Here is a 20,001-nt window from a genome sequence, read left to right on the forward strand (position 1 = left end):
TGTAGAAATGTATGTACATTGAAGGCACACTCCTGCTGGGAAAAGGAGTTTAATATATTTTAAAAAAAAGTTGGAATAACCTTGCAGGTCAACATCAATGGAGATGTGTATGTATAATTCACATATTGCGAAACTTTCTTCTAGCTAGCCAGAAATCTAAAAGTGGGCAATTCAAGTTTCTGTAGATATTTCAAAAGGAAGAATGCGTTGGTCAATTAGAAAATAAGTCTCGTGAATGAATAAAAGAAAAAGTAATGATGGCAGTTGAACTAAAGTAGTAGTTTTCATTATCTTCACTGTGGAGGATATGTGTAACAACCAGTAAATAGTTCTAACTCAGGAATTGGGAAGAAAGAAGGAACTTGGCAACTTTTCAATCATCTCAGAAGTAGTACTGAGTAAATCACTTGGAATTATGGGCTGATATTATCCAGAGTACATCTTTATGTCTTACAAGAAACAGCTGCTGAGATAATTACTGGATTGCTTTCAGTTTTATGAAGGTCTCTAGATTCTAGAAAGTTTCTGTTAGGTTGGAAAATAGTAAATCTAACTCTGTTAATTCAAAAAGGAAGGAGATCTTGAATGATCATGGGTCTCAGTTGATTAGTGATTTCAGAGACAGATGGACAATTGCTTATTTAATTCTTTGGAAAATACATTATCTGAACTAACTGATTTTTTAAATATTCTTTTCTTGTCATCTTTTCTAAGGAATAAATACATAAACACATTTTTTAAAGTCTTTGTTAAAAGTACATTCCTTTCCCAACCCTTCCAACCACCCTCAACAGCTCCAACTTCATTATTATAGAATCCTTATAATTTTTTAGTGACATTGATTTCACTCTGCTCAGCTCAACTTTTGCCTCTTCGTGGAGAACTTTTGGAACCAAGTACTTTGGGATCTCTGTGTAGATGAAAAATGTATATTTGTAGATCTTGAGAATATCTATACTGTATAAAGCTGAAGAACAATATTTCCCCTTGTCCTTTTCACAGGTTACCATTGCAAGAATTTCTGTGTTAACGTTGCAATAATTTTTAGGGTGAATATTAATAGTGTTGTGTCAATATGGATAATTAGAGTCATAGATCACTACAACATAGGAACAGGTCCTTCAGTCCATCTGGACTGTGCCAAACTATTAATCTGCCTACACTTGGACTATATCCATTTATACTTCAACCATTCATGTACCCATCCAAATTTCTCTTAAATGTTGAAGTCGAACCCACATCTACCACTTATGCTGGCAGCTCATTTGACAATCTCACCACCCTCGAAGTGAAGAAGTTCTCCCTCACGTTCTCTTTAAATATTTTCATCTTTCACCCTTAACCCATAGCCTCTAGTTGTAGCCCCACCCAACCTCAGTGGAAAAAGCTTGCTTGCACATGCACTATAATTTTTGTACACCTCTATCAAATGTCCCCTCAATCTTCTGTGTTCTAGGGAATAAAGTGCTAACCTGTTTAACCTTTCCCTATCGCTCAGATGGTCAATTCCTGGCAACATCTTTGTAAATTTTCTCTGCATTCTTTCAAACTTATTTGTATCTTTCCTGTAGGTGGTAGGTGACCAAGACTGGACACAATACTCCAAATTAGGCCTCACCAATGTCTTAACAATTTCAACATAACATCCCAACTCCCAAAGTGCAACACATCTCAATTTTCTGCATTAAATTCCATCTGCTACTTTCAGCCTATTTTTCCAGCTGGTCCAGATCCTGCTGCCACCTTTGATAGTCTTCCTTGCTGTCCACTACATCCCCAGTCTTGATGTCATCCACAGATTTGCTAATCCAGTTTACCACATTATCATCCAGATTGTTGATACAGATAACAAATAACAACAGACCCAGCACCGATCCCTGCGGCACTGGGGCAGGCCTCCAGTTACAGGCCTCCAGTCAGACAGGCAACTATCTACTACCACTCTCTGCCTTCTTCCGTGAAGCCAGTGTCCAATCCAATTTACTGCCTCATCTTCAGCGCAAAGCAATTGAACCTTCTTGATCAACCTCCCATGTGGGACTTTGTCAAAGGCTTTGCTAAAGTCCATGTAGACAACATTCACTGCCTTGGCTTCATCAACTTTCCTGGTGATCTCCTGGAAAAACTATTAAGGTTGGTTGGACATGACTTAACATGCACAAAGCCACGTGGATAATCCATAATCAGTCCCTATTCATCCAAATACTTATATATCCAGTCGCTTAAGATACCTTCCCACTACTGATGTCAGGCTCACTGGCCTATAATTTCCTGGCTTCCTTTCTTAATCAAAGGAACTTCATATGCTATCCCCAAATCCTCTGGCATCTCATCCGTGGCTAAAGGTGTTTTAAATATTTCGACCTGTGTAGTTTCTTCACTAGCCTCCCACAGGGTCTGAGGGAACGCCTTGTCAGGCCGTGGGGGGTTTATCCACCCTAATTTGCCTCAAGAGAGCAAACACCACCCCCTCTGTAATCAGAATTGGGTCCAAGAACTAGTTGCTGCAGTGCCTTGCATGTATATCCTCTGGCTATTTCCCAAGTAAATATAGACGCAAACAAATCCATATGTGATTTTTCCATCTTGTGGCTCCCCACATAGAATACTGCTCTGATCTTCCCGAGGACCAATTTTGTCCCTGGGATTCTCCTTCACCTTGTCTGCCAGAGGAACATCATATCTTCTCTTAGTACTTCTGATTGTTTTTTTAAGTGTTCTCTTGCATTTCTTATGTTTCTCAAGTACCTACATAACAACAGAACATAAGAAATGTGAGCAGGAGTAGGCCATCTGGCCCATCGAGCCTACTTTGTCATGTGACCGGCAACAATGAATTATCAATGGAGTCAGGTTTTATAAAAAAACAAACATTTATTAAACTCTGCTCAACAGTAGAGGAAAGTATTCCAACGACTAACTTAACCGGAAGTTAACTGCTATACGCCAACTCTGAAACAGTTCTTAAAAGGGTAAATTCAAAAACAGTTCTTAAAGTGGTAAATTCAAAAGTCCAAGTGATTTACACAGTCAATAAGGAGAGACTTCTCTGGAAACGGATTTCTTCGAAGACGTGACGTTACTGCTGATTCTCAAAAGAATTCACGACGAAGGAAATAAAACAGCTTAAAGGAACTGACCTTTTCCTGGCGAGTGAACACTGCTCAAACTTCCCTGCTCTTGCAGGAGTTATCTCAGATGCACGTCACTATTTCTGAACGAGGACCCAATAAGGTCGATCCTTTATAAAACCACCGAACGACTCCAACTTTATTCGATCCTTCGGGTTCCCGTCCTTTAGTAAGGTCTTCACTCTCCAATATTACTGTAAAGGAAAAATTATAGACACACACAAACCTGGCAGCAATTGGTGAAACTGCCAGCACCAATCTTTGCACCTTAAAATAGAAAGGAAAACCCTGTTTTAAGACGAAACTGCGCCATGAGACAAGTACGCAGCATAACGGAGTAACTGACGAACTAATACAAAACTAAACTGAAACCCACCATCGCAAAACCATTACATCATGGTCATAAGACAGTCACCAGATACCCACGGGGTATGTAACACTTCACCATTCAATAAGATTATGGCTGATCTAGCCATGGACTCATCTCCACCTACCGGCCTTTTCCCCATAACCCTTAATTCCCGTACTGTGCAAAAATGCTATCTAACCTTGTCTTAAATATATTTATTGAGGTAGCCTCCACTGCTTCATTGGGCAGAGAATTACACAGATTCACCACTCTCTGGGAAAATCAGTTCCTCCTCATCTCCATCCTAAATCTACTCCCCAGAATCTTGAGGATATGTACCTCCTTTGACCTGCTTGCCTATACCTGCTATTCACCTCCTCTTTCTTAACAAGGGCCTCAATATTTCTTGAAAACTAAGGTTCCCTAAACCTGTTATCCTTGCCTTTTATTCTGACAGGAACATACCAATTCTGTACTCTCAAAATTTCACTTTTAAACGCCTCCCACTTTTGAACTACCCTTGCCAGAAAACAGCTAGTCCCAATCCACACTTGTCAGATCCTTACTGATACCATCAAGATTGGACTTTCTCCAATCTCAATCTCAATAAGTGGAACAGACTATAATTTTTCATAATTACCTTGAAACTAATGTTGTTATGGTCACTAGATGCAAAGTGTTCCCCTACATATCCTTCTGTCATCTGCCCTGTCTTCATTCTCTAATAGCAGATCTGGTATCGCACTCTCTCTAGTTGGACATCTATGCACTAATGAAGGAAACTTTCCTGAACACGTTTGACAAATTCTTTCCCATCCAACCCTTTTACAGTGCGGGAGCCCCAGTCAATATGTTGGAAAATCACCTACGATCACAACCTTATGGTTCTTGCAACAGTCTGTGAACTCTCTACAAATTTGCTCCTCTAGATCCTGTGGATGGTCTATATCCTGTTCGGTGGTCTATGTTATAATTCCATGAGCACGGTCATACCTTACACGTTCCTCGGTTCTACCCAGAAGTCCTCACGAGACAAGCCCTTCCGTCTGTTTTGACTGAGCACTGTCATGACATTTTCCTTGACTAGTAATGACACCCTCCCCCTTTAATCCCTCCTGCTCTATCAAGTCTAAAACAACAGCACCCTGGAACACTCAGCTGCTAGTCCTGCCCTTTCTGCAACTAAGTCTCACTAATGGCTATAACGTCATAATTCCATGTGCTGATCCATGCCCTATCTGCATTTCCTACTCTGCATTGAAATATATGCAGTTCTGAACATTAAACCCATCATGCTCAACCTTTTGGTTCCTGACTTTGTATTAGATTCGATTATGAGGATTTTTATTGTCATTTAGTAATGCATGCATTAAGAAATGATACAATTTGTTCCTCCAGAATGATATCACAGAAACACAAGACAAACCAAGACTAAAAAAAACTGACAATAACACATAATTATAACATATAGTTACAACAGTGCAGGCAATACCGTAATTTAATAGAAGAACAGACCATGGGCACGGTAAAAAGTCTCAAAGCCTCTCGAAAGTCCCATCATCTCACGCAGACGGTTGAAGGAAGAAAACTCTTCCTGTCATGAGCTTCCAGCGCCGCAAACTTGCCGATGCAGCACCCTGGAAGCACCCGACCACAGTCCGACTCCGAGTCCGTCCGAAAACTTCGAGCTTCCGACCAGCTCTCCAACACTGAGCGCCGAGCACCATCTCTGCCGAGCGCTTCGACCCCAGCCCCGGCTCCAGCAATAAGCATTGCCGAGGATTTGGGGCCTACCCCTCCTGAGATTCTCGATCGCACAGTAGCAGCGGCAGCGAAGCAGGCATTTCAGAAGTTTCTCCAGATGTTCCAATGTGCTTCTCACGGCTGTCTCCATCAAATCAGGATTGTGCACGACATCCTAGTTCACAAATACGATATCAATTCGGAGCGTCGGCGCACGCTGTGTCGCGCCGCCATCTTCTCCGCCTACTTAGGCTTAATAATGATGATGATTATGAAGACACGTAGTCCTCTTTTATTGTCATTTAGTAATGCATGCATTAAGAAATGATACATTATTTCCTCCGGTGTGATATCACAAAACCGAGGACAAACCAAGACTGAAAAAACTGACAAAACTACATAATTATAACATATCATTACAAACAGTGTAACAATACCATAGGCAGACGGGAGCAGGAAGAAAAAAGTCTCCCTGCCATGCCGACCACAATCCGACTGTGAGTCATCCGAAAACTTCGAGCTCTGATCAGCTCTCCGACACCGAGTACTGAGCACCATCTCTGTCCGAACGATTCAACCTCCTTCTCGGTCGCCAAAAGCAGGCAAGGCTGGGGATTTTGAGGCCTAGCCTCCAAAAGTTCCCGACCACACAGTAATGACAGCAGCGAACGGGCGTTTCAGAAATTTCTCCAGATGTTCCTCTGCTTTCGTGTCCATTCTCCATCAAATAGCATCTTTCTCCATAACCACTTCACTATCTGTTCTGGTGCTCTGGTTCTCATCCCCCTGCAACTCTAGTTTAACCCCCTTACCCTCAAGCCTGATTTATACTTCTGCGTTAACTGGACACCATAACCTACGCAAGTGGCCTACGCACGTTGTGAGCATTTATACTTGTGTGTTGGTGTGTCTGTGTCGCTCTGCAATTCACGCACGTCACGCATGCGCACACACCTCGTGCAAGGCTTCATGGTCATGGTAGTCTTTCTCGGGGTAAACAAGAAACGAGCGTCTTTTTTCATAAAAGCAAAATGTGTCCTCCATAATTTCGGAGGTCTGTAAAGCTTTATGGAAAGCATTGCAGCCAGAGTTCCTTCCCTGCCCTTCAGTTGTTCAATGGGAAGCTATTGCAAAGTAGGATGAAATGTGATGCTACCAAGCGGACCAATCACAGCTGTTGCGGTCTGCGTTGCCGCAAGGCATGGTTACATTTAGTTGTGTGTCGCGGCAACGCAGGCTCTGGCATAGGGATCCGCGTCGGCTTTGCGTAGGGTTTGCGGCGACGCAGTACTTACGGCGTCACGTTGACGCAGAAGTATAAATCAGGCTTCATGCAGCACCAGCAAACCTTCCCACTAGCACATTAGTCCCCCTTCAGTTAGGTGCAAACTATTCCTTCTGTCCAGGTTCCACCTTCCCTGGAAGAGAGCCCAGTGATCCAAGAGTTTAAAGCCTTCCTCCTGTACAAACTCTTCAGCGGCATGTTAAACTGTACGGTCTTCCTAATTCCGACCTCACGAGGACATGGTACGGCTAGCAATCCTGAGATCATAACTCTGAAGGTCCGGTCTTTTAACTTAGCACCTAGCTCCCTGAACTCACTTTGCAGCTCCTCGTCACCTATCCTACCCTTGTCATTGGTACTGACATGGACCACAACCTCTGACTGCTCACCCTCCCACTTAAGAATGCTGAGGACTTGATCTAAGATATCTCTGACCCTGGTATACAGGAGGCAACAAACCATCCGAGAATCTCATTCTCGTCCACAGAACCTCCTTTCTGTTCTCCTAACCAACGAATCTCCTATCAGTAGAGCTTGCCTTGACTCCCCCTTTCCCTTCTAAGCCACAGAGCCAAATTCAGTGCCAGGGAGCTTACCGTTGTATCCTTCCTCTGCTAGTTCATCCTACCCCCACCCCCGCCAACAGTATTCAGAGGAGTGTACCTGTTGTGAAGGGCAATTGCTACAGGGGGCATTCTGCACTGACTATCCATTTCCTTTCCGCCTCACGTCAGTCACCCAGTTACCAATGTCCTGCACCTTGGGTGTAACTACCTCTCTGTATGCCTTATCTATCAAACCCTCAGCCTCCCAAATGATCTGGATTTCATCTAGTTCCAGCTCCAACTCCCTAATATGGTCTGTTAGAAACTGTAGCTGAATGCCCTTCTTGGAGGTATCCCTGCCTTTCCAGATCCCACAAGAGGAGCATTCCAGTATCCTGTGTGGCTTCCTCACTGTTCTAAATGTGCAATAAGAATGAAATAAAGAATAAATAATGAAGAATAATAAATCTACCTATGGTCTTCACTGAAGCCTTGATGAGCAAAGGCCTGAACTCCCCACTCCAATGCTGGGCCATTGACATAATGATTGCTGTGCTCAAACCTAATTTCTTTTTATTGGTCCTTGCCAAGTGCCTGATTATACGCAATCCAATGTCTCCTCAGGAACTATAGTGTGTAAAAGTGCCGACTGCCCCGCTCACTTCTTTTAGAGTCTCTCTTCCTCTACACAGTTCGGTGTTTCCTTGGGACTGTGGCGCACAGAAATATGCCTACTGTCCTCGCTCACTTCTTCTAATCTCACTCTCCCTCTACGGAATCTGGTGTATATTTATATATAGTGAATATTAATTTTCCAACTATTAATATTGATATCTCCTTTCAAATTATTTTTGCACTCTTATTCAGTATTGAAACTGAGGAGAAGTGAATCTCCTCGCCATTGACAGGTTTGAAATCTATATACTACTAAAACTCTCATGCTCTGTCTGCCTGTTTGTGACCTCCAATTAGCGCAAATGGTGCATTACAGCGACACTTTTGGCTGAATGGAGTTAAAATGCGCTAACCTACAGAATGCAGGCAAAGTTCAGGGTTATATATTCATGTAAAATTGCTCATTCGCAAAAATCAACAGGCTCCCTTTTAACCCGAGAGCCAATCGGCCATCATGGAAATCGGGACGTGACAGCCCGATGCATGCACATGGCCAGCCACGGCAGCAACACCTACCGGAGCAAAAGGGCAGGGCAGCTCTATTTTGAGGGGTCACATTCTGCTAATCACCATCAACATGTGCAGGATTGGGACAGATCTAACTGCCACCCATCAGTAAGAGATAATTAAATCTTATTTTAATGACGTACTTCAAGACACCCATAAAACCCTTTGCTGCAGTCAAAGGACAGCGGTGACTATATCACGTCCATTTAGGAGAGCACCAACCACATCAAGAATAATCAGCATCCTTTGGTGTTAGTGCTTCGTATTTTCTATCCAACATTGGGGGGAAAAAATGGTCAGCCTAATTATGCTGTGTGGAAAGGGAAGGGGGACATTATGGTCAAGAGGTGACACCAAACGTCGTCGGGAAGCGGCAAGGAGAGGGAGAGAACAAGAATCGGATGAGGCCAGGGCCACACGACTCCAGGATCAAAGAGTCAGGACAAAAAAGATGAGAGAAGAAGAGGCAGAGGAGGAAAGGCATACACTTCTCTAGGATCAGAGACAAACAACAAACAGCAGAAGAGCCGAAGAGATGGGGGATGAAAGGGCTGCACGTCTCCAGAAAGACAAGACAGGCACAGAATGAGGAGAGAGGAAGAGACAAAGGAGCTGAGAAATGCATGTCTCCAGGATCAGAGACAAAGAACAAACAGCAGAAAAGATGAAGAGACGGGGATGAAAGGACTGCACATCTCCAGAATGACAACAAGAGGCACGAGGGTGGCAGATAAACTAGAAATGATGCCATCAAAGTGTCCTTCGTTTAGCAAGGAGGAGCTATATTTGCTTTGCTATGCATCGTTCTTCTTTAATAAACTGAGCTTTTCTACTTCAGTTTCCAAAGCAAAGCGATACCAGTAGCATTCAGGAAAATTTAATGTTCATTCTGGTCACATCAGACTGCACTACCCTTCTCTCAAAGGGTGCCCCAACGGGTCACCCCGTTGTCTAGTTCAAAATGAGGATTTTCCTTGCAAGTCCTTATGGTCAAGAATGTTAAACATGCTACATATTACTGTCAGCGCCTTGCATTCTGCGTCTGAAATTTATTCCAAGTAACACACTACAAAGCAACTATATAAGTTTAACATGACCAACTAGCGGTGGATTTCTAGGCAATAAAATCATAAGGTTTTGTGACTTCTGTGCTCTTGAATCTATTCTCTTTTTAATAAATGTAGTACCAATGGACATAAGAAAACCTTAAGTGTGATGGAAGTTGCATAGTTTTCCTTGATTTGTTCCGAAACTATTTGCTTTTGCTTGCACTTCAAATTATTGCCAAGCCCCACATGGATATTCCACTTTAGTGCCAATATTTACAGTATTTAAAGCAGAGGTTGATAGATTCTTGATTAGTAAGGGCATTGAAGGTTATGGAACAAAGGCAGAGCAGACCTGATGGTCCGAATGGCTCAATTCTACTCCTGTCTAATGGTCTTATTAAAAGTAAAATTTTATATTTTGCATTAAGATTCTAGCATCCCATTATCTTAACAGCAAGCGCTGTTTTTTGTGACTTTTCTCTACTTGTTTCAAAAGTATCATGTGGATGTTACTCAAAAATATGGGTTCTATACGTTGTAATTTCATTGGATGATCTTTCCTTTGTGTTTTTACTTGTAGGGCGCCAATGCCTCTGCTTTGGAAAAAGAGATTGGGCCAGAACAGTTTCCCGTAAATGAACATTACTTTGGCTTGGTCAATGTGAGTTGCTCCTAATTTCTCTGGGGCCTTCTTGAAACTAATTTCTATACACATTTAAATGGTTATTTTTTCAGTTTTGATTTCTTTGAATGTATTAGAAATATATGGAAACTGAAACAGACTATGGAATGTACATGGAATAGAAACAAGCTAATAAAATTAGAAATGTGGCAAATTAAACTCTCAATTTCATTGATACCTGGAACTCTCCAAATATTTATGCATCCTACATGGAAACTACCACAGAAGAATGGGATGTTCAGCCAAATCAGTTTATATTGCTGTTTATTCTCCTGGAAACCTTAACACTATCCTTTCAGCTGTCTGTGAGTCATTATGTGCAGCTTTCGAAAAAAGAAATGGAAACGAACAGAAATGTTCGATTACAGTAGTCTGAAATTGCAATTCTCTATCTGTGGTCTTTAAAAGTGAAGGGTTTGAAAAAGCAGCAAACAGAAAGAGAAGAAAAGCAAAGTCATCTAACCCTCCAATGGTGTCATCCACAGATTGTTCTAGAAATCTAAGAAACCTCTGATAAGAATACAGCCATTTGCCAAATTTCCTGAGGTGATCTTCTGTAAAATAGGAACTGTTCCCTAGAGAAGTTATCGTAATTATGAGAGATGCAGTTCATTATTTACTCTTGTATTAATCCTTTATCTAGTATGAATTTATGTATATCATGGGAGAAGGGCAAATTAGACCCACATGCTCTGGATGGAAAAGATGGCTTACTATATAGTCACTTTGGTCACAAGAGAACTTCAAACAATAACTGGTCAATGTAATACTAGACTTCAAAGATAGTACACAGTTAATTATTTTCATTTTAAAAAAACTAAAGCTCTTCAAGGATGACAATCCAGTACTATGTGCCTAACTTTGTTTTACTACTAAACTGTAGTTAAAAATGTTCTCATTATATCTACTGATATCAAATCATACATTTTTCTATAAAGTCAATATTGCTAATCTATTTCATATCCTATTGTTCTGGCATTCAGTAATGTGAACCAATTGAGGTAATACAGCCTGAAAGAGACTTTAACTCATTAACAATGAAAGAGTTGGATATTATATGACACTTCTTATTGTGTATTTGTTTTTTTATATATCTTCTTAGTTCGGCAATACTTGCTATTGCAATTCTGTTTTACAAGCACTTTACTTCTGTCGGCCATTTCGGGAAAAGGTTCTGGCTTATAAGGTGCAGCCCAGGAAGAAAGAAAGTCTGCTTACATGCCTCTCTGACCTCTTCAATAGCATAGCAACACAGAAAAAGAAAGTTGGTGTAATACCACCAAAGAAATTCATATCAAGATTAAGAAAGGAAAATGGTAACGTAAACATTTCCGACTATTTAAGTTTGTAAAGCACCTAAACTTTTAACATTATTATTGTCTGGTTTAAAATTATACCCAGATTAAGTTGGCGTGAATGTGAGGGTACAGTGTACATTTTCAAATTTAGAATGGATAATGATCAGTAATTCATGTGAATTCTATTGCATTTAGATCAGTGTAGTGTCTTTTTGTGTCTTGGACATAATTTGTTTCTTTACTTCAAAGTTACTTTTGAATAATGAGACTGCTGGAAAATACAATGTAACTTGTTTTTATTTTGCCCTGATGCCATAGTATTGATTAGTAAATAAAAAGGTGGGCATAGAAGGTGGGATAAAGGACGGGCGTTATTTTAAAGAAGCTTTAAATTGCTCATGAAAATATAACTAATTCTTCCTTTGCTGTAGTGTGTGTATACTCTATTAACAAGTGGTGCATCATTTGAATAAGTAACACAATAGTGACTCTGACAGTGCACTTTGATTGGACATGAGAAAAGTACTGTTGGATTCACTTTTCCTACCTGAGGCTAAAACGAAAATTCTGAGAACGTTATTAAGAAAATTAATGCTTTGTTAAATAACAGAGTAATTACAAAGGCATGTTTGTTCAGAGATGTTAAGTTTTTTTTTGCATTTCTAGAGTTGTTTGATAATTATATGCAACAAGATGCGCACGAGTTCCTGAACTACCTTTTAAACACAATCGCTGATCTGTTACAAGAGGAAAAGAAACAGGAGAAACAGAATGGTAAGATACAGAATGGTAACTTGGAAAGCGAGGAGAGTGATAAAATGGAACCAACCTGGGTACACGAAATATTTCAAGGAACACTAACAAATGAAACAAGGTGTCTTAACTGTGAAACGGTAAGTTTTAAAGTGATAGTGATATAATCTGCATGTTACTGCATCCTGGATTTATTAGTTGTACTGAAGAAGGAGGGACTTTAATTCTGCAATTACATGCTTTCCTCGGTGCCAGATGTGTCTCAGTTACACTGGGAATTTATATCTTTGCCAGTGTATTAATGACATGGAGGTCTGCAAAATATTGCTCCGTGTAGGAAGTTGCCACTTGATACATCCTGGAAGGTCATTTTAAAGTGGAATTCTATACTGCAACATCATCAAAGCAGTTATTTACATTAGAGGGTTATTTCTGGCAGTACTTCAACCACTAGAGACACTCTTTTTAAAAACACAATATAATTCACTGAGGCTATGTTCACAATAGAGAGCTATACTGAAAGACAGCATGATCTTACTAATCAGTTTCTCATTTAGAGTATAATTCAATGAGTCACATTCTGATCATAAAAGGTAGCAATCAGACTTTGGAGGATGCAAGCTCATGAGTTTGATGCGTATAATAAGAAGTGATTGAAAACAGTATATGTGATGCAATAAATGATCACATTGTTTGGGGAAATGTGCAAATTGTTTCATTTATTTATGGAAATGATCAGAATGATGAATGAAGGTTGACAGTTAATGCTGGAGTCAGGGAGTATCTGTGAAGAGAACAAAAAGGTTACTGGCCATCTTCAGAACCATAAGATATCAGAGGTGAATAACATTTTTGTTTTACAGCTGCAGAGCCAGGGGAAAGAGGTATATTTACCATGCATGTATATAAATTAATTTGCTACATGCTTAATTGAGTGCGGGGGATGGTTGTGATGATAAGTAAAACATATATGGGACAATAGAATAATTAAATATGTATCTTTCTATGATGTGTTATGAATATCTTGAATTTTGGGAAATAGAGTTTATAAAAGAAATTGGAAAAGTGGCCGTGCAGGTTCCATGATCCATGGAGACACAAGACTACAGTTGCTGAAATCTGGAGCAATCAGTAAAAAGCCAGAGGAGAGTGATTCTATTTTTTTCTCCTTACCTTCCCATGAGCTTCAAATCAAATTCTACCACTGATTCACATACTGGCTAATTTACAGTGGCCAGTTACCTACCAACATATGTGTCCTTGGGAAATGGGAGGGACCAGAACACTAGAGGAAATCCATGCTGCAAAGGGAGGTCTCCAGACAAACAGTACTGAATGTCAGAGTTGAACCAAGATACTGGGCTGCACCACTTTGCTGCCTCTCAGCTTGTACTGACAAGCTGAAACTCACTAAGTTCTATTTCCCATTCTCTTTCAACTCTCTAGGTTCATGACAAACTGCTCTACTCCCCTATGAGAAAACTACGTGTTTCTTCCCTGATTTGAATAATTAACTGTCTTAATACCACTATCATTTGCAGCTCACCCCTTCAAGTATGAGTTTCAATTAACCTTTGTGCACACTGCTGTCTAAGGTGACAAACGTTCCTTCCTAATCTTGGACACTGTGCTACTCCCAAGTATTACCTTTAACTTTTTAGCTGGTTGGGGAAGTTTGTTTTGTATATAATGCCTGTCTTGTTAATTCCTCGCATTCCCACATCACCCTCCAAAGGAAAATAAATTATGGGAGAGAATTACAATTAGCATACTCTTTTAAGTAGGTTGTTTGTTTTCTACACAGGTTAGTAGCAAAGATGAAGATTTTTTGGACCTTTCGGTTGATGTAGAACAAAACACATCAATAACTCATTGTTTAAGGTATGTTGGTGTGACAAAGTTTGATGAGGATATTATTAATTTGACTTCTGTACAAACTAAAAAGTGACATATGGAAGTTATATTTACTGTTTTATTTTCTGTAATCCTAGAGTGATATTTAGTATTTTTTAACGCCAGTTTTTCAGAGTTGTACTTCTTTTGAGTTGAACTGTTTACAGTTTGAATAATTTGAGTATGAATGGTTTGTCAATGCAGCTGATCCAAAGGAAGGTAAAATAATGATCATTAGTAGAGCATTGACAGTTCACATCAGAAACATCATAGTATCTTAAAGGATGGAATAAATTTGAAGAAAGTAGGAGAGAAGTTTAAATATTCAGCAACAAAAGCAATTTCAAATTTAAGTTACCATGAATGCAAAGAGAAATAATATATTCAAACATTAAAAAATTCAAAGGAAAGGAGCTACAAAAAGTAGAGAAAGATGATCATTCTTGTCATACTAGCAATCAAAGTATTGCATTGTCATATCCTTATAGTTTTTATGAGAGAAGATAAAGAAACAGACACTTCACCATGTGGTCAAGTTAAAACTGCCGCTGATAGAGTTGGCATGTAGAGGGAGATAATGTTTGACACGCTAGCAATCTCAAAGGATAAAGATCCAAATATGAATGGTGTGGAATCCCACAAGTAATGCATACTCAAGGAATCTGAGTAGGCAATAACAAAGGCATTCAAAGAGGTGGGACCAAACTTGTGAACTATGCATCAATCATCTTTGTCAATGAAGGGAAAGATCCTGAAATCTACATTAAAAGGATTGTCAGGTATCTTGAGTTAGCATGAATCACAAAATATTGCCATTTGTTTTAAGTAACTAGACAGAATTCTTTGAAGATACAACAGGAAAAATATTCAAGATCATGTCCCATCCTCAAATTTATAAAAGGCTTTTATGGTAATCTCATGACAAAGAGGTTGTGTGGTCAAAATAAAAAATGAAGTAGGTACAAATTGACTAATATAAAGTGCAAAGTAAAGACAAAGGTTGTTTTTCAGAAGTTATTCCACAAGCATCTTTGCAGAGACCGCTGTCTCTGACTTGGAAATGGCATATGATTTGTAACTGGAGAAGAATACAACTGAACATAAAGAAAATGCAAACCAGCATTTGGTAACAACTAATAGCTAAATTTGAGGTGACACATTTTGCTATAAAAATAGATATGTAATCTCTATTTTAAAGTCTCACAACTAGGGACAGAGTAGTTTTAGAAGCCACATCACACATTTAAAGAGCAATATAAAATGTGGATAAAGTGCTAAGATATATCCCTGTAGTTAAAAGTATTCACTTCATGTTTAATCAGCGGAGGATTCTACTTATTTAGCGACACAGTGCGGAGTTGGCCCTTCCAGCCCTTTGAGCCACGCCTCCCCAGCAACCCCCCAACAAACCCGATTTAACCCTAACCTAATCCCAGGACAATTTACAATGACCAATTAACTTACCCAGTACATTTTTGGACTGTGGGAGCAAAATGGAGGAGCCAGAGAAAACCCACACATTCCATGGGGAGGATATACAAAGACTCGTTGCAGAACGGCGCCGGAATCGAACTCCGAGCTCATGAGCATCATGCTAACCGCTACGCTACTGTGGCACCCACCGAACTATGCTCAAGCTGTCCTAAGTGTGAGGCAGTTCTGATTTTAATATTCTAAGAAAGATATCAATGCATTGTAGAAAATGAAAATAAAATTTCTAAGAATGATTGAAAGAACTGAAAGTTTGCTATCAGAAATGATTGAACTGTTCAGATTTTTTGTGTAGAAAAGATGTAATAGCAGTATACAAAATCATTTGCAAGTTCCACTTGTGCAAACATTATAAACTAGGAGTCAAACAAATAATATAACCAGTTCTGTGAGAAATTTCTTAACTCACTGATTTTAAATGTGAATCTCATTATTACAGGAAGTGCTGAAAGCAATGGTTTAGATACTTTCAAAAGAAAGAGGTTGAAGTAGTTGGAATGGGTGGAGTCTGGCACAGGGCATAAACACAACACAGACAATTTTTGTCAAATGCTTCTTTTGAGTGTGTATTGTATAATTTTTTGCAAGAATGATCTGAGTTTATCTTTTCCCTCCTTTGCTGTAGTTTTCTGTTTTTTCACCCCATATAAAGTTAACAAATTTTTGTTAATTTAGTAACAATTCTGCGTAGAACACATTCTGAGTTCTAGCAAACTTCATATTCCCTGTTGAATAAAGAAGTATTGGTATATTATTTGGTGATGGTGTTCTCCCTATTTCATTGCTCTCAGGACTTACAAAAAATTGCTAAAGAAATATTTGTGTTGTGATATTCAGATATGCTTATATTTGAGATATATAAGTTTTGTGATTAAAGTTATAAAGGTTTTTAATCACTGATGATCTAAAGGTGAACAATGGGAAAAATGATAGAAAAATAGAAAATATTTGTATATGCAGAAAATCCAACTCATGAATTTTACGCCAGTTAAACTTTTAACATGTTATTTATATCACTTGTTCACCGATTTTGAGGAATGTAACATGCCTTTCTGTGTGTCTGCTTGTGAAAAAACTAATGTGATACAATTTTAGCCTCCATGCTCCTCAAACCTTTTCCAACAATTCTTGATCCAGCCCTCTTATAAAATAAATATTCCTTGACCCCAATTTCATTGTCTTTTCTGGGAATCCACATATCCTGTATGCTGTTGAAGAGAAAAAAAATCCTCTTGAATTCCAACTTGAAGTTTATGATCTTTAGACCTTTCAAGAAGGAACTTGTGTATGTACCTATTTATTTTTAATCCTTGGTAATGCTTTTGCTAGCAGTTTGTTAATAACCTTGCTTGAAAATAACTTTAATTTGGTTATATTCACTTTTTGTTCTATTCATTCAAGAGATGTGAGGATAACTGGAAAGGGTGGCATTTATTGTCCTTCCCAAAAAGCCTGAGAAGGTGCTGATGAGCTGCCACCTTGAACTGCTGCAGGTAATGTTGTGAAGGTTCTCGCACAACCATGTTAGGTAGGATATTTCAGGATATGCTCCATAGGCTATCCTGGATAGAAGTTGTTGCTCAGACTTGCTACATTGCACATCGGACTTCCTTTTTCCAGATGGGAAAGACCAGAGGAGCTGATGTTCCACATCTGAGAGTATACTACCCAGAGGAACTCAGGCTGTGATGCCCTATAATGACCTCCACCTTCATGCCAGGTGGTTCAATGTTGCCTAGACTTTTGGACTGTTTATAAATGGCTCCAATATTTAGAGATGCTTTAGATTATTTAATAATAAAAATAATTACAATAGTATGATTAATTTAATTCAGATCCCCTTACAACACAAACAAGTAATTAAAAGCAAAAAAGGACTCATGTTATTTATCTTTTTCTACATGGTTCAAATATATGGTGTCATTAAATGGCCTAACATGTTCAAAGTTCAAAGCAAATTTATTATCAAAGTACCTAACAGTATGTGTCACCATATACATTTTCTTGTGGGCAAATGCAAGAAACACAATATAATCAATGAAAGACCATATCTAAAAGATAAAACACTCACCGTGCAAAAAAAACACAATCTGTGCAAATACAAAAAGAAAGAGAAGGAAAAAAAGTAATAATAAAAAATAAATAAGCATTAAATATCAAAAAAAAAATCAAAAAATATTAAATATGAAGAGTCATTGAAGGTGAGTCCCTTGATTGTGAGAACAGTTCAGTGATAGGGAAACTGAAGTTGAGTGAAGTTATTCCTTTTGGTTCAAGAGTGTGATGGTTGAGGGATAATAACTGTTTCTGAATCTGGTAGTGCGGGCCCTATTAAATGATGTGCTGAATCTTCTGTACCTTCTTCCTGATGGGGTAGCGAGAATAGAGCATAACGTTGATGATGGAGGTCTTTGATGTGGATACTGCTTTCCTGCAACAGCGCTCTGTTTAGCTGTGCTCAGTGGTGAGGAGGGCTTTATCCATGATGGACCAGGTCCTGCCCACTATTTTTTGCAGGCTTTTTCAAATGAGGGCATACCAGGCTGAGATGCAACCACTCAATATACTCTCCACCACACCCATAGAGAAGTTTGTCATAATATTAAATGATGTGCTGAATCTTCACAAACTTCAAAGTAGAGGTGCTGACATGCTTTCTTCGTAATGGCACTTACCCTAAATGTGAGTAGCGAGAAGTCAGACATGCTGACCAACATGGGCTCCTTTGTTTGCCACAGGATGCCGAAGTATGCTACATCCTAAGCAGATGAGTTAGCATAATGCAGTCCATTGAAGAACTTGCAATATACAGTATATCCAACTAGACGTGGAAAATAATTTGTGGATAGTGAATCTCCCATCTACCTGTCATCCTTGTCCTCTTAAAGTGATAGGAATTGCACATTTGTCAAGCACTACTGAAGGGATCCTAATGAGTTAGTTGATTATTTGTTTCTTTTACTGAGATACATTGTGAAATCAGTACTTCGAGCCGCACTGCCCAGCAATGCCTGATTTAACCATAGCCGGACAGGACAATTTACAATGACCAATTAACCTACTAACTGGTATGTCTTTGAAATATGTGAGGAAACCAGAGCATCCAGTGATATCCCACACATTCTATGGGGGAGGACTTACAGACTCCTTATAGATGATGTCAGAATTGAACTCCAAACTCCAATACTCCAAACTGTAATAATGTTGCACTAACTGCATCTGCTACACTGTGGCGCCCTTGTAGGAGTTTCTGTATTACATTTTGCATTTGATGAAGCAAGTACCTAAGACGGGCTGGGTGCCCAAAAAGTAGCCGCTTCAAGCAAATTCTTCTTTGAGTTTCATTGAGATCCATGTCCAGGCGAATGGAAAATATTCCATTGGATATAGGATGTAGATAGTTACAAAATATAGGGCAGTGCAGGTGATGTTTGCTTATGTTTTTGGTCATTGCTGCCAAACCCATCCAATTTTATTTACCCTAGGATGTTAATGCCACTGATTAGCAAAGAATGATGGTTGGACATTGATCGTTGTATGGCAGGTACAGCTGCAAGAAAAAGGTAGTGAACCCTTTGCAATTACCTGCTTTGCTGCATTAATTACTCATAAAATGTGTTCTGATCTTCATCTAAGTCACAATAATAGACAAGCACAATCTGCCTAAAGCGATAATATACAAGCAAATGTATTATTTCTCGTCAATACTGAGTACACCATTTAAACGATCAGTCTAGATTCAAAAAAGTACGTGAACTTCTGGGGTAATGCCTTCTACAAAAGCTATTTGGAGTTAGGTGTTGCAATCAATTAGATGAGATTGGAGGTGTGGGTTGTAGAGGTGCCCTGCTCTATAAAAAAAGGCACACAAAGTCAGGTTTCTGACAGAGCCTACTCTTCTCAAGAAAGATCTGTTTATGTGCACCATGCCTTGATCAAAACAACTTTCCGAGGACCTTAGAAGAAGAATTGTAGAGATGCATGAAGCTGGAAAAGGCTGTAAAAGCATTTCTAAAGACCTGAATGTTCATCAATCCAGTAAGATAATTTGTCTACAAATAGAGGAAATTCAGTACTCTCCCTAGGATTGGGTGTCCTGCAAAGATCACACCAAGAGCACAACATGCAGTGCTGAAGGAGGTGAAAAGAACCCATGGATAACAGCAAGAAAACTGCAGTGATCTCTAGAACTTGCTAAAATCTCTTCATGTGTCCACTATAAGAAAAACACTGAGCAAGAATGGTGTGCATGGAAGGACACCATGAGGAGACCACTGCTCTCCAAAAAAAAAAACATTACTGCACATCTCAAGTTTGCAAAAGGTCACCTGGATGTTCCACAACGTGTCTGGGACAATGTTCTGTGGACAGATGAGTCAAAAGTTAACCTTTATAGCAGAAGAGCACTTCTCACTATGCTTGGAGGAAAATGGGCACTGCACACCAACACCAAAACCTCATCCCAACTGTGAAGCATGGTGGAAGGAGCATCATGCTTTGGGGTTGCTTTGTTGCTTCAGGGCCTGAACAGCTTGCAATTGTTGATGGAATGATGAATTCAAAATTGTAGCAAGGCATTTTGCAGGATGAATGTCAGGTA

General features: G+C 39.4%; 1 protein-coding gene across 4 annotated transcripts in view; it reads left to right on the forward strand.

Moving 5' to 3' along the window:
• Positions 1-20,001, forward strand: part of LOC140204271 (ubiquitin carboxyl-terminal hydrolase 12) — a 54,465-nt gene that overhangs the window by 17,476 nt on the left and 16,988 nt on the right. For all 4 annotated transcript variants that reach the window (XR_011887570.1, XM_072270853.1, XM_072270854.1 and 1 more), the window contains exons 2-5: positions 9,865-9,945; positions 11,069-11,282; positions 11,931-12,157; positions 13,822-13,898. Coding sequence is in view for 3 of the 4 variants with exons in the window: in XM_072270853.1 (XP_072126954.1) it covers positions 9,865-9,945; positions 11,069-11,282; positions 11,931-12,157; positions 13,822-13,898 (599 nt within the window). In the remaining variant the exon portion in view is untranslated. The remainder of the gene's footprint in view (positions 1-9,864; positions 9,946-11,068; positions 11,283-11,930; positions 12,158-13,821; positions 13,899-20,001) is intronic.

Source organism: Mobula birostris, chromosome 10 (assembly GCF_030028105.1).
Source record: "Mobula birostris isolate sMobBir1 chromosome 10, sMobBir1.hap1, whole genome shotgun sequence".
Taxonomy (NCBI): Eukaryota; Metazoa; Chordata; class Chondrichthyes; order Myliobatiformes; family Myliobatidae; genus Mobula; species Mobula birostris.